Source organism: Bombyx mandarina, chromosome A1 (assembly GCF_030267445.1).
Source record: "Bombyx mandarina strain Sakado chromosome A1, ASM3026744v2".
NCBI lineage: Eukaryota > Metazoa > Arthropoda > Insecta > Lepidoptera > Bombycidae > Bombyx > Bombyx mandarina.
The window spans coordinates 23,548,826-23,571,728 of record NC_143234.1 but is presented as its reverse complement, the minus strand read 5'-3'; the positions used below and the strand labels follow the sequence as shown (position 1 = coordinate 23,571,728).

Genomic DNA, 22,903 nt, shown 5'->3' with positions numbered 1-22,903 from the left:
ACGTCGTCCGTAAATAGCATAGAGCTTAGCATCTGCGCACGGCCTCCTGCAGCGTTTATTGGCGATATCATTATTTTTATAGCTCCACACATTTGTGACGTCAGCCTGATTTTTTTCGCTAAAAACGCAGCACGGACTGGTCTATATCTACAACATCGTTTCATTAATTAATCGTCTTACTACGCACTGCATTCCCTTATTCATATTTAGTGGTCTGCTTAAACTTCTTCACCCGCCAACCCACAATAGCTATCTATAACTAGTCGTGGAAATCAAGTACGTTTGTAGAGACGAGTCGCAAGCTGACTTGTCACTAATTGTTACCAATGTCATCTTTCCCATAGACAGCCCACTGAGTTTCTCGCCGGAACTTCTCAGTGCCAGGGCCAGTGTTAGCAACACTCCGGTTTGAGCCCCGTAAGCTCACCTACATGTTAGGGCGAAGCTCAAATAGCCTCTCAAGGCTATCAGCATAGAAAGGGAGATAAAAAAAGTCATCTCAACATGAACACAACGCGAGGTAGTGCGACCGTCCAGCGCTATCAGCCTATCAGAGCAGTTAACATAATATGTGCACTTAGTTGTACATCGATAATACGGTTTCATGAGTTTTCACATTTATTGTATGACGAGGTTTGATATTTCCAAAAATTCAAATTATTCAAGATATTTAATTCAATCATTTTTCTATATTAATTTTGATGTGTGTTTTTGAACGTTTTTTTTCATATTCTACGTGTGATGATGTTCCCGCGCTAGTTGTTGGTTAATAGTTCCGGACTGTTTGTCATTTTACCCTTTTCCTACCTTTGGGACACCCAAATACTGTATTTTGGGTAGAGAGGAGAATTAAGACTTAGGTACTTATCATTGTATGTATCTAGGTTTGCATGTCCATTTTTGATGTCCTTGCGCTGGTGAAATTGAAAAAAAAACTGTAGTGTATTGTGTATATAACATATGTTTATATGTGTGTAAATATTCTAAACGATTTTTTTTTAAACAATCGTTCGGAACTTCAATCTGTCTTCTCTTTTCAAAGTCTGTAAATAAAAAATCAAACATCATATTTAACGTTTTAACTTTTACCTCGCCTCGGTGTGCTGGCGCGCTGGCGTGCTGGAAACATTGTTCAAACGAAATAAAACATATTTATCTGTTTGTGTGTTGTTTGATCACCTTTTGTTCGGAAATAATACACATTGTGGTTCGCACTGGACGGTCGCACAGGGCTGTTGTATAGACGGTTTCAACTCTTTAAATATTTCATTACGATTTTTACCAATTATTCACGCTTTGGTCTCTTTTTTCTATTTCGTATCGGGTCTTTGAACAGCCACCGATGCGAGAAGCTATCCAAGTTGCTTACCAATAGGTATGCTGAGAAATCGCTCGACTTTAGACAAAGTCCTTGTCTCAACAATACTTCGACGATTCTACAGTTCAAAACGGAATACATAATTGTCCAGCGATGGCAATGTGTGGGGATATGGAACTGACCCGCGCACTCATAAGCCGTCTTATAATCCATTTATATTGATATGTACAGCCCTACAGTATAATTAGTACCGAACAGAACATCAGTGAGTCAAGGCTACGCTTGGTGCTTCACGGCACGTCGTGACGTCACTGTTCACAACGACATGTTTCTGTTACATGTACATCGTTTAAACATTACAGTTATCGGTCCACCCGCTGGAGAGCTCACCGTCGCTCATGGACATCAGTGATGTGATAGGGTCACGGCTGCCAATCATTTTATTTTTGTAGTGAAGTCTTAATATTAAAGTCGAGATTAGTCATCGGCAATGTGAGCGCGAGGTCGGCTCATTAACAAATCGATTAGATTTCTTGTAGACTGCTCTTATCGGAAATACATTATCAATTATCGTTCGTTACTATTAGTATAGTACGTTTTAGGAATTAACTAAATTAAATTATATTTCCATGTACTCAAGTTTTTTTAAATTATAAACTTAAAATGCAAGATGTGAATCGCTGAACGTAGACCTCGCCCCAGGCCAGGAAAAATGGAAGTGCATCTAGACTCTTCTATGCGTGCACGAGCTTAGTTGTTTTGTTATTGCAGGTACGTCCCTTGGTCGCGTCGGTACTGGACGGATTCAATGGCTGCGTGTTCGCTTACGGACAGACAGGCACCGGCAAGACCCACACGATGGAGGGTACCCCCGACCACGAGGGAGTCATCCCGCGAGCCTTCCGACACATATGGGCGCACATCGAGAATAACGCCTCTCCTGATGTCACGCATCTGGTGTCCTGCTCCTACGTCGAACTGTACTTAGAGGACGTACGGGATCTGCTATCGAAGGACTGCAAGAAACTGACCATTAGAGGACAGGTATGTATCGCGCGGCACATATATTCAATATCTCGTATTCGCTCGGGTACTGCCAGGCAGGCGACCTCGCGATACGTCGGCTCCAATTCGTCCGTGAGCTTATTTACCGGAACATTACGTGCTACTTATCAGTAACGTTTTTTTTCAATGCTTTTTTTTCTAACTACACTTAAATATCACGTAATTGATTTTGGCTGTGAAGAAAATGAAGCGTTTGCCGATGCCTGTGAACTTAAATCTTAAGGTCGAAATTTTAAATTATAAGTGGCTCAGCTATTTTCAGTATGTATTCTTAATCAATACAGTTATTATTTTAAAGTGTTACGGTTGCCGTAACCCATGACCTTGAGACTCACCTTTAAGGCTGAAGTGTAGTATTTGACGGTCCGCCCGCTGCTGTATCGTTACTGGAGTCTTCAGTACACTCAACGTAGGAGTTAGATGGGTAGATGAAATAATTACTTAGATATTTAGATTACAGCCAATGCTGATAGTAGTGGGTGACCATGGCCGCGTCTTCCGGCAGACAGTCATGTGATCATTTACTGGTGGTAGGACCTCTTGTGAGTCCGAATGGATAGGTACCACCACCCTGTCTATTTCTGCCGTGAAGCAGTAACGCGTTTCGGTTTGAAGGGTGGGGCAGCCGTTGTACTGTCAAACTGAGACCTTAGAACTCACGTCTCAAGGTGGGCGATGGCATTTACGTTGTAGATGTCTATGGGCTCCGGTAACCAGTTGACACCAGGTGGGCTGTGAACTCGTCCACCCATCTAAGCAATAAATAAATAGAAAAGTATTATATTGTGTTTATCCATCATTATGATAGTCATTGTGATTATATGTTAGATTTTAAATAACTTAGAAAAACTAGTACACGGCTACGGGTACGTTAGGCGTCTTCCGTATAAAGACACGGACGCTTTCATTCCATTTATCCTATTGGCTCATTCTAAACACATCAAATTTTCTTAAATTTGCTGTCAGTAAAGAAACACGCAATAAAGTACTTATTATGTGAACGTAACCATTGAAAACCTCTTCCTAACCCAACTCTGGTCCATTATGTGGTATTTGTCAATGAGGGGTAAAAGTTGCGTGTCTCGCAGAGAACACAAGATGAAGCGATGGCGAAACGCGTCGCATTAGAGTGGACGCTTCTGTTGTTTGTTTCGTATATTGTATAATCGGGACAGTAGCGACCACAGACAGAACCTTAACAATTGACATACACCGAACCGTCAGGCCGGGCGTCGTGTCGACTGACAACATTCACGTCACCCTTTGAGTTAATGTTTCAGATCTATTTAATTGATGATTATTTTTAGTGTTTTCTGTAGTGGTGACGATTTGAGAGGAACGACAATAATTTCTTGTCGGATCTTCTTACGGGTCAGGATTCCAATACAGTAGTATGCATTCTCGAATGCATCTGCCCTCGATCTGTCAGGCCTGACGGCTTCACGGCAACCCACGAACCCGGGCGGGTTCAAAAGTCGTCCTACTACCAGCAATTTCGCGAATTATAATTTCGGCAGTTTCATTTTTATTACACCATGTTATTCCTTCACCGTGGAAATCAATCGTGAACATTGTTGGCACCTGTCTGCGGGATTCGAACACCGGCATAGTTACATCGCCCAATACGAATGTATCGGGCGTCCTATCCTCTAGGCCACGAGGACTTCAAATAATAATATGTATTTGATCAAGGAACTGATAGTGTAATCTAAATACCTTTATCGAACACCTTTATGAAGAATCGTTACGAAATTTACAATGAAATTACTTTAAATTCATTTAAAGTCTTAATCTTATTTTATTTGCGAAACGTATGTAGTAGGTACTTCAGTTATAAACATTGATCTCTGGAGCTAATCGCGCGGACACAGTAATGGCTACGTAATTATTATATCGATATCGTAATTATCTACGTGATAAAGTTGTTTTAAAATAAACGATTATTTTAATGTGTTAGGTGAGGCGGTATTTTATCCTTTGAAAGCTAACGCAAAATTGAGTTATTATGTTTTACAACCGATTTTAATTGTTATATCAAATAATTAAAATAAAAAACTATGGAATAAATTCTATATGACCACGTGTCAAACTATTTAGCACTGTGTTCGTACCGACAGCGTTTTCTGTTGTCCCCCTTTAAACGTTTTAAATCTTTTAAGATCTTCTATTTGAGACGAATTTTCCAGAAGTGCTTCGAAATCGATAATTCGATAAAATCGATTTCGTAAACTATCCAACAGCACCCATTTAACGTTTCTGTTAATGTCATCTCTCCGTTGAACTGTAACAATGAGCTTGAACAGCTGGCGTCGTTCCCGGGCGACGCGACTGCTTGTTACACTATCACATCGGATTAATACCCCCATTACGTAACCTAACGACTGTTAAATCGTTCCAATAAACATATTTTAATTATTTTAGCTTCTTTTTTGTGTTACAAAGCTATTGTTGAATATTTTTGTAGGTTGTTTGACTTCATTACTACTCTGAAATAAGCAAAGTTGTCAAAGAGATTAGTGCTTGGGTGTTCTCTGGGTGATTGTGGCCATGGGTGATTGGGCTCGGCTCAATTTTATATATTAACAGTACAGTTTTTTTTAGAAAACTTAAAACCCATCGTTTTACTAAACCTAAGACTAGATTCTACTCAATTAATATTGGATTCCATGACAACGGTTAAAGTTTGACACTGAAATTTTTCAATGTATATTTTGTATCATAATCATCATAATCGGTTGCTCTTGGCAGAGCAGTCGTGGTCATGTGGAATTCTTGCTCATTAAAGCCTTGACAGATGTTTTCCATAGTTTGCGAACCGAGGCCCGGCGCACACACTCGTTAAGTGGGGTTTCAGTAAGGTCTTTCACCTGATCAGTCCAACGCATGGGGATTCGTCCACGAGATCTCTTACCATTGACCCTACCCTGAACAACAAGTTTCTCGATAGACTCTGCTGGCCGACGATAATACATGAAATAAATACACGAACTAGAAACTCAGTATTAAATCCTACGTTAAGGCCTAAATTTGAATATTAGATGAACTCTTAGAGATTGTAACAATGAGATCACGTCACTTATCCACTTGCTTGATGCGTCGCGTCGCGCCGTGGCGCTGGACACTAGGTCGAGGTCAATGGCATAACCAATTATAATGTTGTACAACTATGTTTATGGTCATTTTTTCAGCACAACAAAAGCTTCAAATTATTCGTTTAGGTTTCTATTGAAATTAGACATGATTATTGTAGCATCCCCTCATCCGGTTTCTTTCGAAATAATTCGTTATTTTGGGTCAAAACTATTAACAAAGCAAACCTAAGAAAGTGGTTAGATAATAAGTAGTACGTAATAACTTAAAATATAAAAAATAAAAACATGCGTTATACTTCCGATAGCCACACTCCGAGCCAGACTGAAGTATTTAGAGTCTAGACTAGAACTTTTAACAAATTAAAATAGAACACGCGACGTTTGACTGGAAATTCAATGTGACTATCAAGTATCGATCTCCACTCCTACTTTTAAGTTCTCTTTGATTTCACATCGTCAGGAATAATTGCAAAAATACTTCGAATAAAATCTTAGTTATGGAATATCTGTTTTTTTTTTTAATTTCTTTATTTTAAATATACAATAATAATCTTCTTTCTTCTTAATAATAATTTCTTATGAAGATATGCAATTAAACCTTCGTCAGACACTGTCTCCCGATTTTGTGTAAAAATATCTTAATCCCCCTGTACTCACAAGGTCTATATGTTCAATTCAAACCCAGTGACTTTCACAACGGATCCGATCCTGTGGTAGATTCTGGAAAGCACCACTCTTCTTGGTTAGCACACTCGTTCAGGTTGAGCCTGTGAGCTCACCTATCAGTCAGTGCGTAGCTGGAATAGTCCCCAATAGGCTACCGGTGAACAGTTAGGATTTTTTTAAAATATATTTACGCAATTTAAATCAGAACTACAGCTTAATGTATCATTAATTATATAGTATATTCATGAACCGTTAAAAAGATCGCGTGCTTCAGTGTTTGCTTGAATATAGCATCGTGAATTCCCATTAAATATTTATCCAACGACCGCACACGTGTAGGTAATTACGACCGCGACGCGGACTCTGAAAACGAAAGTGACCCGACAAGCCACACATTTGTTATTTTCTGAGCTACACATCAACTGTTGGTGTTTACGCATTGTTGTGCGTTAATATAATTAGAGGCTTGAATATTAATAAGGAATATGAGTTTTAGTTTAAATAAACAGTTTCTCGGGCTTTGAACCACTGGTATGATTTCTCCTCGGTATTCCTTAACAAGTTCCCGCGCAATACATCACTGATTTACGATGTTAGTGATACGCTGACAATATATTATTAATATCAATAAAAAAGTCGTCGTGGCCTAGAGGATAAGACGTCCGGTGCATTCGCACCTAACAATGCACCGGTGTTCGAATCCCGCAGGCGGGTATCAATTTTTCTACGTTAAATACGTGCTTAACAAATGTTCACGATTGACTTCCATGGTGAAGGAATAACATCGTGTAATAAAAATTAAATAAAAAATTATAATTTGCGTAATTACTGGTGGCGGGACGTCTGAGTCTACGCGGGTAGGTACCACCACTCTGCTTATTTCTGCCGTGAAACAGTAATGCGTTTCGGTTTGTAGGGCGGGGCAGCCGTTGTACTGTATCTACTATAAAACTGAGACCTTAGAGCTCATATCTCAAGGTAGGTGGCATCATTTACGTTGTAGATGTGGCTGTAGATGGGCTCCGGTAACTAAACACCACGTGGGCCGTGAGCTCGTTCATATACCTAAGCAGTAAATAAATAAAAAATACGTTATCATGAAATAATACATGTCTTAAGACGGGTTTGCGACACCCTTAACATTATCTTAAAGTTGTACTTAACATGATACTGGATACGTGTCTGACCTCATGTAGCAGGATTAGGGCAAGACGACGGATTCTCTAAAATAGGTACCTACAGCTCTTAATTAATTAGAAGTCTGCAATTATTTCCTGAACACAATCCATTATACAACAGCCCGTTATATACGATCATATTGTTATGCAACGCCAGGTGACTCATGCGATGCCTACTGATCTTCACTTTTGTTTAAAAATTTATTTAACTGGTAACATATTATAATGATAATGAATTTAAAAGAAAAAATATTGTGTTATGTTTTATTGAAATTACAAAGTACGTCACTAAATACTACATATTTATAGGACTAATTTATCGATTTCAAAAGACAGAGATTGTGAGGGTTTCATATTCATCTTTAGGTCGCAAAGCTATTATGCATTTAAAGAATAGGTTTGTATTTGTGACATAAATAGACTTGACCGTAATACTGCCTTACTGACCCACACTGGCTTGGGTTCTGCCTCCAATTATGCACATCAGACGAGACGGTCGGACGCTGGTACCGTACCTGCAGGAAGGCAGGCGTGCTGGCGTTGGACCACGAGCTTGTGCGCCACGTACCTACCTAGTGTTGGTTGACAGGAGCTGAACGGTTTCTACATCCCGGAGATGACGTCAATTGTGTGCAAGTCCGCGGCGGAGATGGTGCGCGTGATGCGAGCCGGCAACAAGCACCGCGCCGCCGGCCGCACCGACATGAACGAGCACTCGTCCAGGAGCCACGCCGTGTTCCTCGTCACCGTCGAGACGGCCCACAGGAAGACTAATCGAATACGGTCAGTGCCTCCTCTTGGTATACCCGACATATACCTACCCGTGACATACCCGATCCTGTAGACCGAATGGTAAACAGTCGACGTCGCCCAAAGCACGTCATTACGGATTCTCCCGATCCATTAACGGTGCTTTTAGGTACCACAAGCACCGGTCACCGTCCTCGCCGAACCCGTCGCTTGCGACGAAGGGCTCAACGAGCGAATTAACCGATAAACACAGCCCACTGAGTTTCTCGCCGGATCTTCTCAGTGGGTCGCATTTCCGTTCCAGTAAGATTCTGCGAAGGACGGCTCTTGCTAGGGTCAGGGTTGGCAACATTCCGGTTTTAGCCCCGTAAGCTCACCTACTAGTTAAGATTACGCTGAAATAGCCTCTCAAGGCTATCAGCTTAGGTAAGGACAAAACCCCTCTTGGTATAGAATGTGAATCCCTCGCAAGCGGTGAGTCGGTCCGCCCACACTCTGATCCTACTGCAAGAACTCGACCAGCAACTTACAAAACTAACCGCTAGTACTGCCGACAAACCCGCAAAATTATAATTTGCCTAATTACTTTTAGCAGGACGTCTTGTGAGTCCGCGCGGATAGGTACCCTGCCTATTTCTGTCGTGAAGCAGTAATGCGTTTCGGTTTAAAGAGTAGGGCAGCTGTTTTACTGTAAAAAGTGAGACCTTAGAACTTGTATCTTAAAGTAGGTGGCATATACGTTGTAGATGTCTATGGGCTCCAGTAACCACTTAAAACCAGGTGGGCTGTGAGCTCTTCTACCCATCTATGCAATAAATAAATAAAATAGATAACTAGTGAAATGTATTCGTTTACTGAAATCGTAATGAAATTTATTTTGTTCTCGTGTATTGAGTCTGAAGGTCTCATAGTCTATTGGTATTAATGATATAAGGCTCGTGTGATGAGCTCAACTGCTAAACAATATCAACCCTTTCGCAAACGGATTACATCATTAATTTGCAAGTTTAGTTTCAGTACATACATTTAGAATGATTTTATTAGCCTCACCTAATGGGATTGTGAGTCGAATTGAACTTATTGCTCTGTGCCGTATTGATTTGAATATTTGCCAGCGTTTATATGTAATTGAGCTGATAAATACTTGTGCCATGAGTGTTTAGAATATCGTTGTATCGGGTCGCTGGTTCGCGTTCGGCTTGCACCGCGCCCCTTGCATGGGTACGACTAAACTCATCAAGTTTGCTCCAACTCGATGTGTCTTACTCAGTACTATCTATAAAACTAGTTTTGTTTTGTTGTAACTATTACTTAAAACCTAATCGTGTACCAATTTGTTAAGCCTTCACGACGATAGAACCATCTTAAATGCACGCAAATTATTTGAATTGTGTAAGAATGTCTGCGGTGCCGTCAAGACCTACCCATGCATTGTATGTGCCACTCGTATCTGCCTGAACTCTTGATTTAAAATCCAATTATCGTACCTCTAATTATCAAACTTATTCGATGTTTCCGTCGGCATAGAGCAGCAACAGCCCACGTTGTGTTACTCATCCCTCGTCTGCGAACATTTTTTGATTCAGACTAATTTGTATTCGTCATAGTCTAGGAAATGTTATTGTTTTAAATGTCAAATGGGAAGTTACAATTCTGGAATCGGCTGTGATTAGGGACTAAGTGTGTTGATAACACGCCAGGTTTGTTGATTTAACTACACCGCAAATGAATGAATTCAGTGCAGAGACTATTACAACTCTGAACTAATAGTTTCGCTAATATGTATTATGTTCTTTTTCATCTCACCAAGTGATGATAATAACATAACAGTAGACAATTCGAGCAATAATTGAAGAGATACGCGCACTGCCGCTGTTTGTTAAAAAATACAAATAAATGATTTCATAATTACGAAATAAATTATATTTCTACTAATCCAAGATTCAAATTAACTTTAGCGACAATTGGCGACTAGAAATAGTCATGAGCCTATAGAACGTACGATAAGGTGCGCGCGAGGGTAGACCGGGGGCAAACACCGTGGTACCGATGCAAACATAATGTACTTAGTGGTATATCAGCACGTAGGCTACGGCTCTCCTGTTCATGGTGTCCTGTTCACATGAGAATGGCTAGTTGCCGTTGTCTCACGCGGTCAGCGTCACATGTATCGTATTGTACTAGTAGATACTCATGGACGCTTTGCGACAGAAATGAGTATATAACCTACCAGCAGCACAAAAATGAGTATGCAAATTTACAACAACTAGTGTTCGACTGATGACAGAGATTCGACCATAATAATTACTGAAACGTCAAAATTTGTTTACATTCCATTCTTTTTGTATTATATAATTATTTTCTACTGTTTGTTAAGGCCTTTATGAAAGAAAAATCGGAAATATTTTTATTAATCCTATTATAGATGTAGGTAACGAAATGGCTGTACATACATACATAGATGTATAGATTTCACGAGTGAAATATGACATGTGCCCTAAGTTGTGTTCAGATAAATGTGATATGTAGGCAAGGTTAATCGAAGTAGCATTTCGGTTGAGGTCGTCGTTGGGGGAACACGAGAGGGAACAGCTAATGAAGTTCGTGTCTTGTGTTGGGAGCAATGACCCTTTTGCTATTGATCGGCTCCCTTGCAACTGTAGCGTCTGGTACGCACGAACGGACGGCTTGTGTGGCGGCTGCTATGTAACTGTCACCGGCACGAGACGATCCTGAATTCAGTGTAGTTCAAATACATATCAATACATATATATTTAAACAAGGCAAGCGAAGGTTTTTAAAATTAATTTTAATATGGGCAGAATTTTTCAGTTTTTGTATTGCTGATTCTATATTCTCCGTAGTGGTAGGTGTCAATTGAGGCATTAATTTAGTGATGATGTATCCCACTTCTCATTCCTCGCGCGCATTACGTGTTCAGCCTTCAGTACTGTTGCTTGTCGTTTTAAGATTGTAACCACATCAGCAGATTTAATGTTAATGTGAATTAGTTTAATTTATTGCGTTTGAGGGTATCGGAACATGGTGAAATTTGAAGACTTTAATTTTGGAATCTGTTCTGGTTTCTGGAGTGATGATGAAGATTCTAGGTAGGTAGAACTAAAAGTAATAATCCTTTTCAATTCAGTCTTAAACTTTTAATAGACTCAGAGATCGATACTCTTAATTTAACACGTTTTATTAGGTTAGTATATATATATCATTATTGTTTTTTCCCTACCTATTCGCTGGTTCCAACTACGCCCGGGCGGGTAGGTGAGCTCACGGCCTCGATCTGAAAAAAATTTCTAACACTAGCCCTATCAAGAACAGTGCTTCGCAGTATCTATAACCGGATCGGAATCGCGACCTACTGCGCTCGACCCACACGCGAAGATACGGTGAGAAACTCAGTGGGATGTGTCTATGGATAAGTTCGTTCGTCTAATTCTTCGTCGGAATCAACGGGTTCGACGAGGACGATGAACAGTGCTTGAAGAGCCTAAAATACTGAGAGTGGAACCGGGGGTTCCAAAAAAACATTTTTCTGGAGATAAGGGCTTTACGTCGCCCCGTCGCCTGGCTCGGATAATTAATTAGCGGCGGCCACAATAAGAGGGTTATCGTGCCGCGCCGCTTTGTCGAAGTAACGTTCTGACGCGACCTTAAGATACTATCAGTATGAATGTGACGTGTATGTAACGGAATCTTTCAAGGTTATTTTCACTAACTTCAAAACCTCCAACTAACTTGAAATTTTGCAAACACGTGGACGACTAATAACAACATTAATTTCATTACTTTTGCCTATTATTCTGACTTAGGATCACCGGGATAAGAAATAAGTTATTTTATTATTTAGTTCAGCTTGCTATCAAAACGTGACTTTAAATCTTAAACTCTATATATTTATAATTAAAACTGCACTATGTAATCTCGCGTTTTTTATTGCCAATTTATTATACGATGGGACACATAGGATCACTATATTATTTCCAATTATTCGAATACTTAACAGGTTCCATCACGTGGTGATTCATTTATTAAAATCGTTAATTCGTCATTCCCCGCACCAAGATAACGTTTAAAATACTCGAAGATTAAAGACTCTGCTAATAAAGATCTCTCTGATAACCACTCCACACCAGGTGGGCCGTGAGCTCGTCCATCTATCTAAGCAATATAAAAACGAAAAAAAAAGTACAATTAATACATAGGTATCTTAATATCTTCGAGCTTCCTTTCAGTCATTAGAACGATTCAATCCAACGCCTCGACTGGTTTGTTGCTAAATAATAAGGCATCGATCATGTCGGGGGTCACGCGCGCACTTGTTCGAAGTAAAAAACGGAATGTTCTGATATTCTCTAAAAAATGTACAACTGATTTAATGGTATTGCTGCTTGTAAACGATTATGACGTCATTAATACAAGTTTCATCGCATTAATTTTGAGCGTTTGTTTGCTTTTGTGCTTGAGCTCATTTTGTTCTGAAATCCTTTACACTGAAACCTTTGCAGTAAAGTCAGCGGCGCGTAGCTTAACCCACTTTCAGAACGCACTGAGACGCAGTGCAGTCTACCCGTATGCAAGATATCTTACTATTGACCAATAATTTGCATTGTAGTTGCGTTGTGTTTACCTTGTAATGTGCATTATGAATAAATACTAGAAATATCATAATGTTTGAATACTGTAACCGCCTGTCCGAATAATTAGAGCGTGACACTCGTGGATTCTGGTTTGTGTGTAATATTCAGTTTTGGCGGACTCGACGTCCTATTCACGTCACGCCAACGGATACCTACTCATCAAAACTGCAGACAAACGACATTATATAGGTCACAGCAATGCCTGCATATGGACCATTCCAAACTAGTCAATTTGGAGATTAACGACGGGAATATTTGCGATTGACAGGATATAATAAACCTCTATACGAGTAGATATCACCAAAATCGACAGGCGCTACACTTTCAGTTAGCGCAACACCTACTGTTACGTTGTTATTATTTTATAATTCGTTCGAAGTCAGTCATGAAGATCATCAGATACAAAATGACCACCGATCAATACCGGTAATCGCAAAGACACATTTGAAGCATACCGAACTATTTAACTTGTACTTTTCAGTTTATATACCTAAGCGTCCGCTCCGGAGTATAGGTAGAGTTAAATAAATTTATCAGCTTCCTTCGGCTCCCTCGTTCGAGTAAGCCTCCGTGCGAGGTCTCCCCATGAAAGAAGATCTCGACGAGTCCTCGCGTGTGAGTAACGACTCGCTTGCGATGCAGCTTGACTCACCCGGGCCCTTGCCTTAAACGAAAACGATGATCTAACTTTTGATCTTTTGGTATTATTTATCTTATAGCATTCTTGAACTTTGTTTGTTGTTGTGTATAATCTGCGAAAATATGTATGTGAAAATTTCAAATAAAATATAAACCCAATTTGTTTTTGTGACTTTCAACATGGGCGTATTTACATTGAGTTTTAGTTATTCGACCGACCGGATGAACAGCATTTGTACACGCGGGTTGAGGGGACATAATACATATTATCATACTTTTCAGCTACATTTATTGCTTCAAGACTTACACGTCCTACATAGACATAACGACGTATTGATGATATAATGTAGTGTGGTCGTTGAGGGCAGTGGGTCGGCGAGGGCGGTCTAGCGTGAAGGCTTCACGGTGTTCACGCCGTCAGCAGCTCAATAATATTAATGACACATCGCCTCTACACAGATTCGAAGTTAAATGAAACAAATATTAAGAGCGAAGTGCGGTATATTACTGAGACTGAGATATGAGATATTGTCAAAGTAAATTTGACGTGCATTTCTGTTGTATTGCACAGATTATACTCATCCAACACATACAAAATAATATGTGTAATCTAATTGCTGGCTTACGATCGGTTATCAATATTCCTGAAAATAATGATATATACAGAAATTGAAGCGTGCTCATGAATGCTCACGACTGTTAACCTATTTAGTGGTGTAGATATATTGCGTACATCATGGGATGATAATTGCGGTGGAACCGTTAACTAGTCTGCCTATTAATAAAAGAAATGATATAATTTAAAATTATGTTAAAACTATCTTCGTATTTATATTAATGTTTTTAGGTTTGTTTGCTTGCTACTTGGCGGTCCATGAAAGATTCTTGTCACCACCACGTACCATACGAAAAATTACGTTCGAGCAGTTTAAGTGCCTAAAATACCTATATTACACGCTGACGTATAAATCACGATCAAACAAAAGGAAAAGTGGTCATTTGATTGACTAGATTATTAACATAATTAAAGTACAAGGGATATTGCAGCAGTAGTTGTATCAATTCCTTTTTGAAGTTAGTAAAATAAGGAAATAATAAATTAAATAAGGACTAAAAGCCGCTTCCCCTCTAAGTTCGCGCCTGACTGCTGACAGCTGACCTTGAAAAACACAATGCGGTGAGCATTCAGAGCGAGCTTGTAGCTTAACGCATTTATGTGCTGTTTACCTACAATTGTTTGTCGGTGATAGCAGCTCACTCCTGGAAAAGATCACAGATCTTACCGTTTACAATTCCTTCCTGTCACTGTTTAATCTGTTTGAATTATTTAATATCACTCGTCTTATCAAAGGATGTAAGTAGAATGAAAAGTTGCCTTTTAAAATTTTCTTTCTCGGATGACCTATGGCCACCGGTAGATACGTACTCTTGCTGGCTAGAAAGCTAATTAAATATCAATATTTACTGTAGTAGATGTTTTTTTTAATTTGCTGGATCAACGGATTAGCACGCGGTCCTCCTGATGTGAAGCGCCTTCCTTGATCCTAATTGACAAAACAACTTGGTGTAGGAATTAGGATGTCAGATAGGAAACTAGGTGTGATACTACTACAGAGGATAAGGAAGTGGAAGCAGCCATGTATGTAATAGGCCTGTCATAGTACCATAAAATTATCTGTGCATCTATGACACGACCAAGAATCAATTAATACAATAAACTTTTAAATGAACTTTATTTTTAAACCATAAATGTATATAAAGCCTCAAATGTAGAGTCTGCAAACTACAAATGTGCGAAAAAGGAAACTTTGATAACGCAACATTATATTTGTTTTACAAACCGTACATAGACTCGTTGAGGTCATTAGTACACACCATAATGTACAAACAGTCGGGCAACGCACACAATAGTTTATGTAATGAACAATTTACACGGTACTTTTGTAAATATTATACTTTGTTATGCAATGTGTAGACAGTTTTTTGACGGAACAAACCGTTGGAATTCTATCATAATATTATGATGATTTGCACGACTAATATTGTTCGGTTTAAAATAAATGTTGCTATCATAATAATATACTGCTGCTCTGTTAAATGACGTCTTTACCAATTTCCAATAAAAGGACATTACAAATTTGCGATTCATTATAATTCCGTCGTCAATAGCAAATCCAGAACCATAATTATCACTTCATACTTTGTCCGTGTGGGCATTATACGGATGTCATTTGGGAGATAGATCCCTATATTATATGTCTCTACATACTTTGGGATAAAATGATGTCATCTTTAGAAATAAAATAATGAAAATTGTGATTGGTTCTAATGTATGGATTACTTGGTAATTTATAGGATAAGGTTTAAAAAAAATGTTTGTTATAAAATTATGGTATAGACGTCGAGAGCACAAGAAAAGGGCAAAAAACTACAGACAAGTCATATAAAAGCGACTTGAGCAAAAATAGATCCGCCCTCGTGTTGTTGCCGAGAGATGTCTTCCATATCACAATGGTGTATTAAGTTACGGCAGCCACTTGACTGCTTTTATATTATAATTTGTTTTTAGGCTATTATATTGTGACACGCGCTCGCTGTCGTTAGCGAAAACTTTACTGTTTGATTTCTCAAATTCTCTACTTCTTGTACCAGTATTTATTTAAATCAGTCAGCAACTTTAATATGTAGGATTCACCAAACACCCTGTAATCATTCAGGAAGTATAAACAAAAAGTCAAAAAAATATCCTGAATGATAAATGTACTACGAATTTTATACTGGTGCGTCCACCAAATTATAACCAAGTAGGTAATTTAAAATGATCTCACACACGAATGATATATGTATACTATACTAACATAGTATATTAATACTTCCTTTAAAGCCAATATTTATACCAATCGTGGGCTGTGAATTCGCACATCGCGAGGGTCAGCCAGCGCGCCGCCAACTGTCGTGACGCGTGGGTCGATAGTACAGCACTACCCTTTTATTATTTTGAGCTTTCATAAAAATATATTAAAATGCTTCTTTAAAGCAATTGTTTCAATTTTATGAGCACTGCCTGTTCGCAAACACACACAAGCAGTCTAGCAAGTCATTCAAAGCAGTTGACGTCACTTTGGTGGTAGTTATTACAGAGTAGAAGAAATCCGGAAAAAACTGAATCACGTTAAGCACATTTTCTAGACAAGCTGGTTTATGTACACGTTCAGAACAACATTCGGACCGTCATTCTACCAAGTGACATTACCCGCTCGATGGTCAATCTTCTCTTTTTGTTGTTTCCTATAAAGTTGATTACAGCGCCTTGGTAGGGTTTAGTAAGTTGACTTATCTCGTATCTGTATGGTTCCGGCACCTACAACAGGAGAAAATCCTATCCTTGAAGGCTTGTTTAGTTGTGGATTTCATTTATTTTAACTATATTTTACCCCAAATTATTATTAAATTGATAGCAATTTCTCGACCACTCCGGTCTCGAACTAGCTCATCTGCTAAATGAATCAATACTTTCAATAAATATCGTGGGTAATTCATTTAATCCACTGTTTGTTTCCTTTGTCCGTCCTGTATATTTCCGATTAATTAAGTTATCTTGGTAATATTTTATAATTAATTTATACGGAACAAATCGTTGATTAACTAGTGTGTACTATTTTGTTGTGATACAGGTTACCTTGTGCATAATAATATAGCGGTAGTCGAAGTACAAATGTAAACATTTACATTGTAGCTATTGTTGATTCATCGTGTTTTTGAAATGTCAGGTGTTTACTTAATTCTTAAAATCGATTGAGCGTCCTCTAGAGTCCACTGAGAACATACCATGTTACCATATGTACGGTGTAGGCCAGAGGTCACCAATTAGTTTCGATCGGGGTCCATGTTATAAGATATGAAGTGACTATCCCCGCCATCGCGGTACGCACAACATTTTATAGAAAAAAGTATTTATAATGAAAATGCTTATATGTTGACCCAAACAAAGTCAGAAGATTCAAAGCAAATTTTTGTAATTCTGTATATTTATTAATACACACAAATTTTATCCAGAACTGTACGGGAAACCGTACATACTTGTTGCAAGTTACGTAATGAACTGTGCAAGTTGCAGTGTTCTCGCGGTCCGCACAAAATGGGTCGGCGCACAGTGGGTCGATACTATGATTTTAGTGACTTAGGCACCAACTTTGTTTTTTTACATTTTTCTTTATGTAGATAGATAGAGCTCGTTAATCTAAATAATAATTGTTTTAGGCAAAAATGAAAAAAACTTTATAGTTTGTTCAGAAAAATGTGTTTTGTGATTTTTTTGTATGGAGCGGGTCACATTAAATTAAATTCCTGCTAAGTACCGCGAGGTCCCGCTTTGAAACTTTATTTTCCTTACACCTTGTCTAGTCTACTATCATTTGATGCTATGAACATGTGCATAAAGTTGCAACTCTGCCAAATAAATGGATCGAAAAAAATGAAAAAATACATAGAATAAAAACCTTTATATTTTTTTTCGTAAGTGCTTTTAAGTTAAATTTGATATGGATTAGTAAGTAAAAGCACGTAATGATACCCATAATTACATAATACCTAACAACAATACATTTAGTAGGTCTCTAATTAAGCAATCTCTCTAAGTTTTATATATTTTGTTTCACCATTCGATCTTTAGGCCAGAAGACAAAAGAAGATTGTGTAAAATATCCTCATTAGTCGACGTTCTACTTATTTTTCTAAAATAACAACTCTCTGTATATTTCCGAAAATCTTTATTGAGAGCTTCCGCTGCCTCTTCCGAGAGCTTACCTATTCGAATGGCACCAAAGTTCTTCATTATTGTATATCACCGCCATGAGCCAACAATTTATGGATACTGAAAGGCATATAATACCAGGGATATAAATTAACATACAATTCTGCAGTATATCTACAAAATTCGGAAAAATTGGAAAGGTCCACGCGCTCTCCAGATGCAACAGTCTGAAGAATCACGTGAAACCTCTCTATTCAATCTTTACGTATTCCTGTTATGCGGGCTGTTCCTTCTGCATCCCTGAAAAATCTTCTGGCAGTATTGTCATCATTGGTTGTTCCTACTTCTTGCTTGAAAACATCTATAAATAAACCGCATTCCTTTTTAAACGCTTACTGTATAGCGCTCTTTCTGATTGATATTTTTTCTTTGTCATCCCCCGTGTAACCCCATTTCTTGAAGTCCAAACGATAAGACGAAAACAAAAAAGTGTCATAAAAAAATAATCTCACAGGAAACCACGTACGATGAAAAAATTGTGAAGTAATAAAATTATATTTACCGATATGAAGTAAGCACTCCATGCATCTTATCCAGGCATGTAAAGATGGCATTCCATACTGGAATATTTCTTCATTATTTTCTCTTTGACAAGCAAGTGACTCCAAAAAACTCTGACGGTTTTGCTTTGCAAATATCACAGATAGCAGAAAATGTTTCTAACAAATATGAGGTTATTTTGCCGTCTATCATCGTCATGTGCAATTGATGCTTCACTTCAACTTGTTTGACTTTTGATGGCTGAAGTCATTATATTTCTTCTGTTATGCTAGCTTTTATAATTGCCACTGTTGACTGCGTTTCTTTTGTAAATTTAAACATTACTGGACGACAATAAAAAGTTGATTAGGGTAGATCGTTTTCCCAAGCAACTGTTCCATCAAATGTCTGAAGCCTTATAAGAACTAGACTGACCATGAAAATAGATGAATCATCAAACTCTGTTTCAGTTTTCTGTTTATAATTACTTTGACCTGGGGCTCTATCAAAGCCTATTTGCTTATAAGCAGTAGCTCTCTTGCTGAGTCCAAATCCGAAGTAATCACATCTAAGAGCCTATATAGCGCCAAGTTTAGTAATGCTTGCATTTTAATAGCAGCTCCTTCTTCAGTAATAATTACCTCGTCTTTCCCTGGATAACATTTGGTTTTTCCTTGCTTAATTTTATATTAAGAAGGGTATAAATCAGACCCATTTTCACTTGCTGCTTCTCTTAGGTTTATATACTGCCACTTACTTAATTTAAGTGAAACTAATAGTGCCTTATCGGGAGAATATGTACTACTTTTCACTTTACTTGTACTTAAACACTCCTTAACTTTTTCTAGATCTTCGGGGTGATTTGACAAGTGGTTTATTATTTCTCCTACATCTTCATTTCCAGTGTTTCTCAAACTAGCAATTGTAGTAGCTTTCATTTCATCCGGGGATAACGAAAGCGATTGGTAAATTTGTTCAATGCGTCTTCGTTTTTGCCTGGATCCCAATTCTTCAAAAGGTTTCGAGGTGTAAAAGTAGATGTCGAGGCTTCTGTAGTACATTTGAGGGTGGTACATTTTCAACATCTTCAGTAGTAGAAATCTCGAGTCTTTCCTGTACAGTGTTGATAGCTTCAGGTATCATTCCTACGGGCCAGTTTATTGCACCTTCTAACCAATCACATTTTTTCTTATAAACTGTGCTAACATGCGACTACTTCGTTTTTATATTGCACTTATATTTGAACAAAAGCGCGTATAGAATTTTTGGAGCTCAATACTTCGGTCACGTTTATTTGATTTTGTAGGAATTGAAAGAGTTTTTATTATCAGACAGCGACTGTAGTTGCTCTCTTAAAATCATAAATAATTCTAAATTGTTAACAAAATTATTCATTATAACGGAAAAAGGAAGATCACAACGACAATCACGAGATGTTAGTAGTAGTTAGTAGTAGTACGAATAAACGAACACTAGTTAGTATATAATAAACATGGTCACTTTATACTTCCAGAGACAAACAAATATTTACTATATTTTCTACTACCCAGTAATGGTTGCTTAACTAGTTATCCTCATTAAATAATGTTAACTATCCTAATAATTAGAGAGATTGCTTAATTAGAGATCTACTAAATGTATTGTTGTTAGGTATTGTATAATTATGGGTATCATTACGTGCTTTTACTTACTAATCCATATCAAATTTAACTTAAAAGCAATTAAGAAAAAAAAAAAAAAGGTTTTTATTCTATGTATTTATTAATTTTTTTCGATCCATTTATTTGGCAGAGTTGCAACTTTATGCACATGTTCATAGCATCAAATGATAGTAGACTAGACAAGGTGTAAGGAAAATAAAGTTTCAAAGCGGGACCTCGCAGTACTTAGCAGGAATTTAATTTAATGTGACCCGCTCCATACAAAAAAATCACAAAACACATTTTTCTGACCAAACTATAAAGTTTTTGTCATTTTTGCCTAAAACAATTATTATTAGATTAACGAGCTCTATCTATCTACATAAAGAAAAATGTAAAAAAACAAAGTTGGTGCCTAAGTCACTAAAATCATAGTATCGACCCACTGTGCGGCGGTCCGCCTTTTGGCGACCCCTAGTGTAGGCTGTCAACGTAAGAGTACAAATAGTTCGTGTGTTGTGTAATATGTAACACTGTATACATTTTTTATTGCTTAGATGGGTGGTCGAGCTCACGGCTCGTCTGGTGTTACCGGAATCCATAGATATCTACAACGTAAATGCCGCCATCCACCTTGAAATATGAATTCTAATTTTTCAAATTTTACAATACAAATAGAGCTTTACGAATAACACCTATGAACAAGCACCGATAATACTCAAAAAAAAAAAGAATTATGTATCATTATTCTAAATGGGCGCGCGTTACCATAATGTAGAGTGACGTGCGGGTGACGTGGACCGTCTCAGGAAGGAAACGATACACATCGACGCAAGCAGGCCCATGCATCAATGCGTGCGTAACTACGCAACGTGCTATTGTTATCGTTTACAACCGTCGTACTAAATAAACAGAAAGCTCAAATCAGTAACGCGATGAAGGTCTAAGAAGAAAATGGCAATCGCCCATTAGATTAAATTACCTATCCAAATCTTCAAGTATTTTCTCTATAAAGGGATAAATTGAAGGAAAACGTGCCGAAATAAAATAGAGCGTTGTGAAAGGATGAGACAAATATATTTTAAATTTCCATTTGAGACGCGGAAAGAAATCTTCCCTGAAATGGTATTTATTCATTTTAAATGTGATTAAACTGTTTTATTTAAATTTGAAATTGAAATTGAAAGATCAGACTTTGTCCAAGCCTACGTCTTGCGACATTTATCGGTTGCAAAATATCTTACGGTAGGATTTTCAGCTTCTAAGAATTTAAATCCTTAAAGATATTAAGAGTAACGAAATTATTGAAATATTTTATTGACTACAGTGTGAACATGAGGATTTAGTACGTTGTCCGGTGTGCGCAATTGTGTGCAATTGAACACGTCTTATTCATGCTAAACGTGATTTCAGGAACGTGTTGTATCAGTTTTCCGAGAACAATGTTATGTTTAGGAGTCATTTTAGATTTTGAATCATTGTTTTTTCGTATAATGGATACATTCCAGAAAATAAGTTACAAGTAAAACTGACACAACTCAATATACACTTTAGGTTGTAAGGTTGTATGTACTCAGTACACATAACCTTCACTTGATCTTGATATGCTCATTTTGAGCTCACATATGATGGTTTTATTATTTAAATGACAAAAAAACAAAAGGTTACAACAATATTATTTTAAATTAGTGTGCGGAAAACGATCGAAATGTAACCAACCATAATTCCGTAAGATTTCGATTTATTTTCTGTACACTTTCACATACTAAACAAAAAAAGAAGTAAAAAATATAGGCTGACAAACAGAGAAATCGTTTTCACTTTGCCTATTTATAACAGATTAACATTTGCAACTTGTAATGATTGTGCCAATGATATGTCTTTATCCGGAATATTTATAAAAAACCAAAGGAATCTTGAGCCTGAGATTTTTAAAAAATACTTTGGTTACACGAGATAAATCGGCCTAGTATAATGCGAATTAAAACAATTTTTAACTTGAAAAATCAATCAGTAATTTGAAATTTATTATCAGTTGATCAAATATTATTATGATCGCGACCTTCATTCATGGGCAACAAGCACGTTATTAAATACACGTTGATGTCGCCTGGATTTTATATTAATTTATGATACATTCAATGTTTATATGAAATTATTTCATATATTTGCGGATTGGACAATATCAATTCTAGTTCTGTACCTAGTTCAGGTAGCCAAATGTGATATTCATAAAAAAGCAATATTATTATTACTTTATCTACATCGAGGAGCTCACGGACCACCGTCGAGTGCTCACGGCCCACAGATACCGCAACAGGAAGGAGTCGTCCTCCTTGTGACGTTAGGCCAATCTGTAGCTGTCAGACAACCGTGTAGACTCATTTTACACTCCATCATCAGTCAATAAGTTAATGTATTAGTCGTAGATCATAAGCCCGTCGCATTTACGAGTCGGGGGATAGTCGCATGATTCGCTGCGAGTGGGTACGTCACATGTTTTGCATTACTCTCAGCTCACGGACATTTCAAGCAGACTCATTGTTTGGTAACACAATACTGTTGGTAGGACGTATTGTGAGTCCGCGCGGGTAGGTACCAGCACCCTGC

At 37.9% G+C, this 22,903-nt stretch overlaps 2 protein-coding genes and 1 long non-coding RNA gene across 7 annotated transcripts in view; 1 reads left to right on the top strand and 2 right to left on the bottom strand.

The window, feature by feature from the left end:
- The window catches only part of LOC149499653 (uncharacterized), a 44,508-nt gene that overhangs the window by 12,542 nt on the left and 9,063 nt on the right, over positions 1 to 22,903 (bottom strand). The gene's annotated exons all lie outside the window — the stretch shown is intronic.
- Positions 1 to 22,903, top strand: part of LOC114248024 (kinesin-like protein Klp68D) — a 45,216-nt gene that overhangs the window by 13,841 nt on the left and 8,472 nt on the right. For all 3 annotated transcript variants that reach the window (XM_089739257.1, XM_028181142.2, XM_089739258.1), the window contains 2 exons: positions 2,090 to 2,362; positions 7,909 to 8,102. In XM_089739257.1, the coding sequence (XP_089595383.1) occupies positions 2,090 to 2,362; positions 7,909 to 8,102 (467 nt within the window). The remainder of the gene's footprint in view (positions 1 to 2,089; positions 2,363 to 7,908; positions 8,103 to 22,903) is intronic.
- On the bottom strand, positions 18,113 to 18,897 carry LOC149499654 (uncharacterized). The gene is made up of 2 exons (XR_016325587.1): positions 18,676 to 18,897; positions 18,113 to 18,233 (listed from the first exon to the last, which is right to left on the bottom strand). It is a non-coding gene; the product is annotated as an uncharacterized LOC149499654 (long non-coding RNA).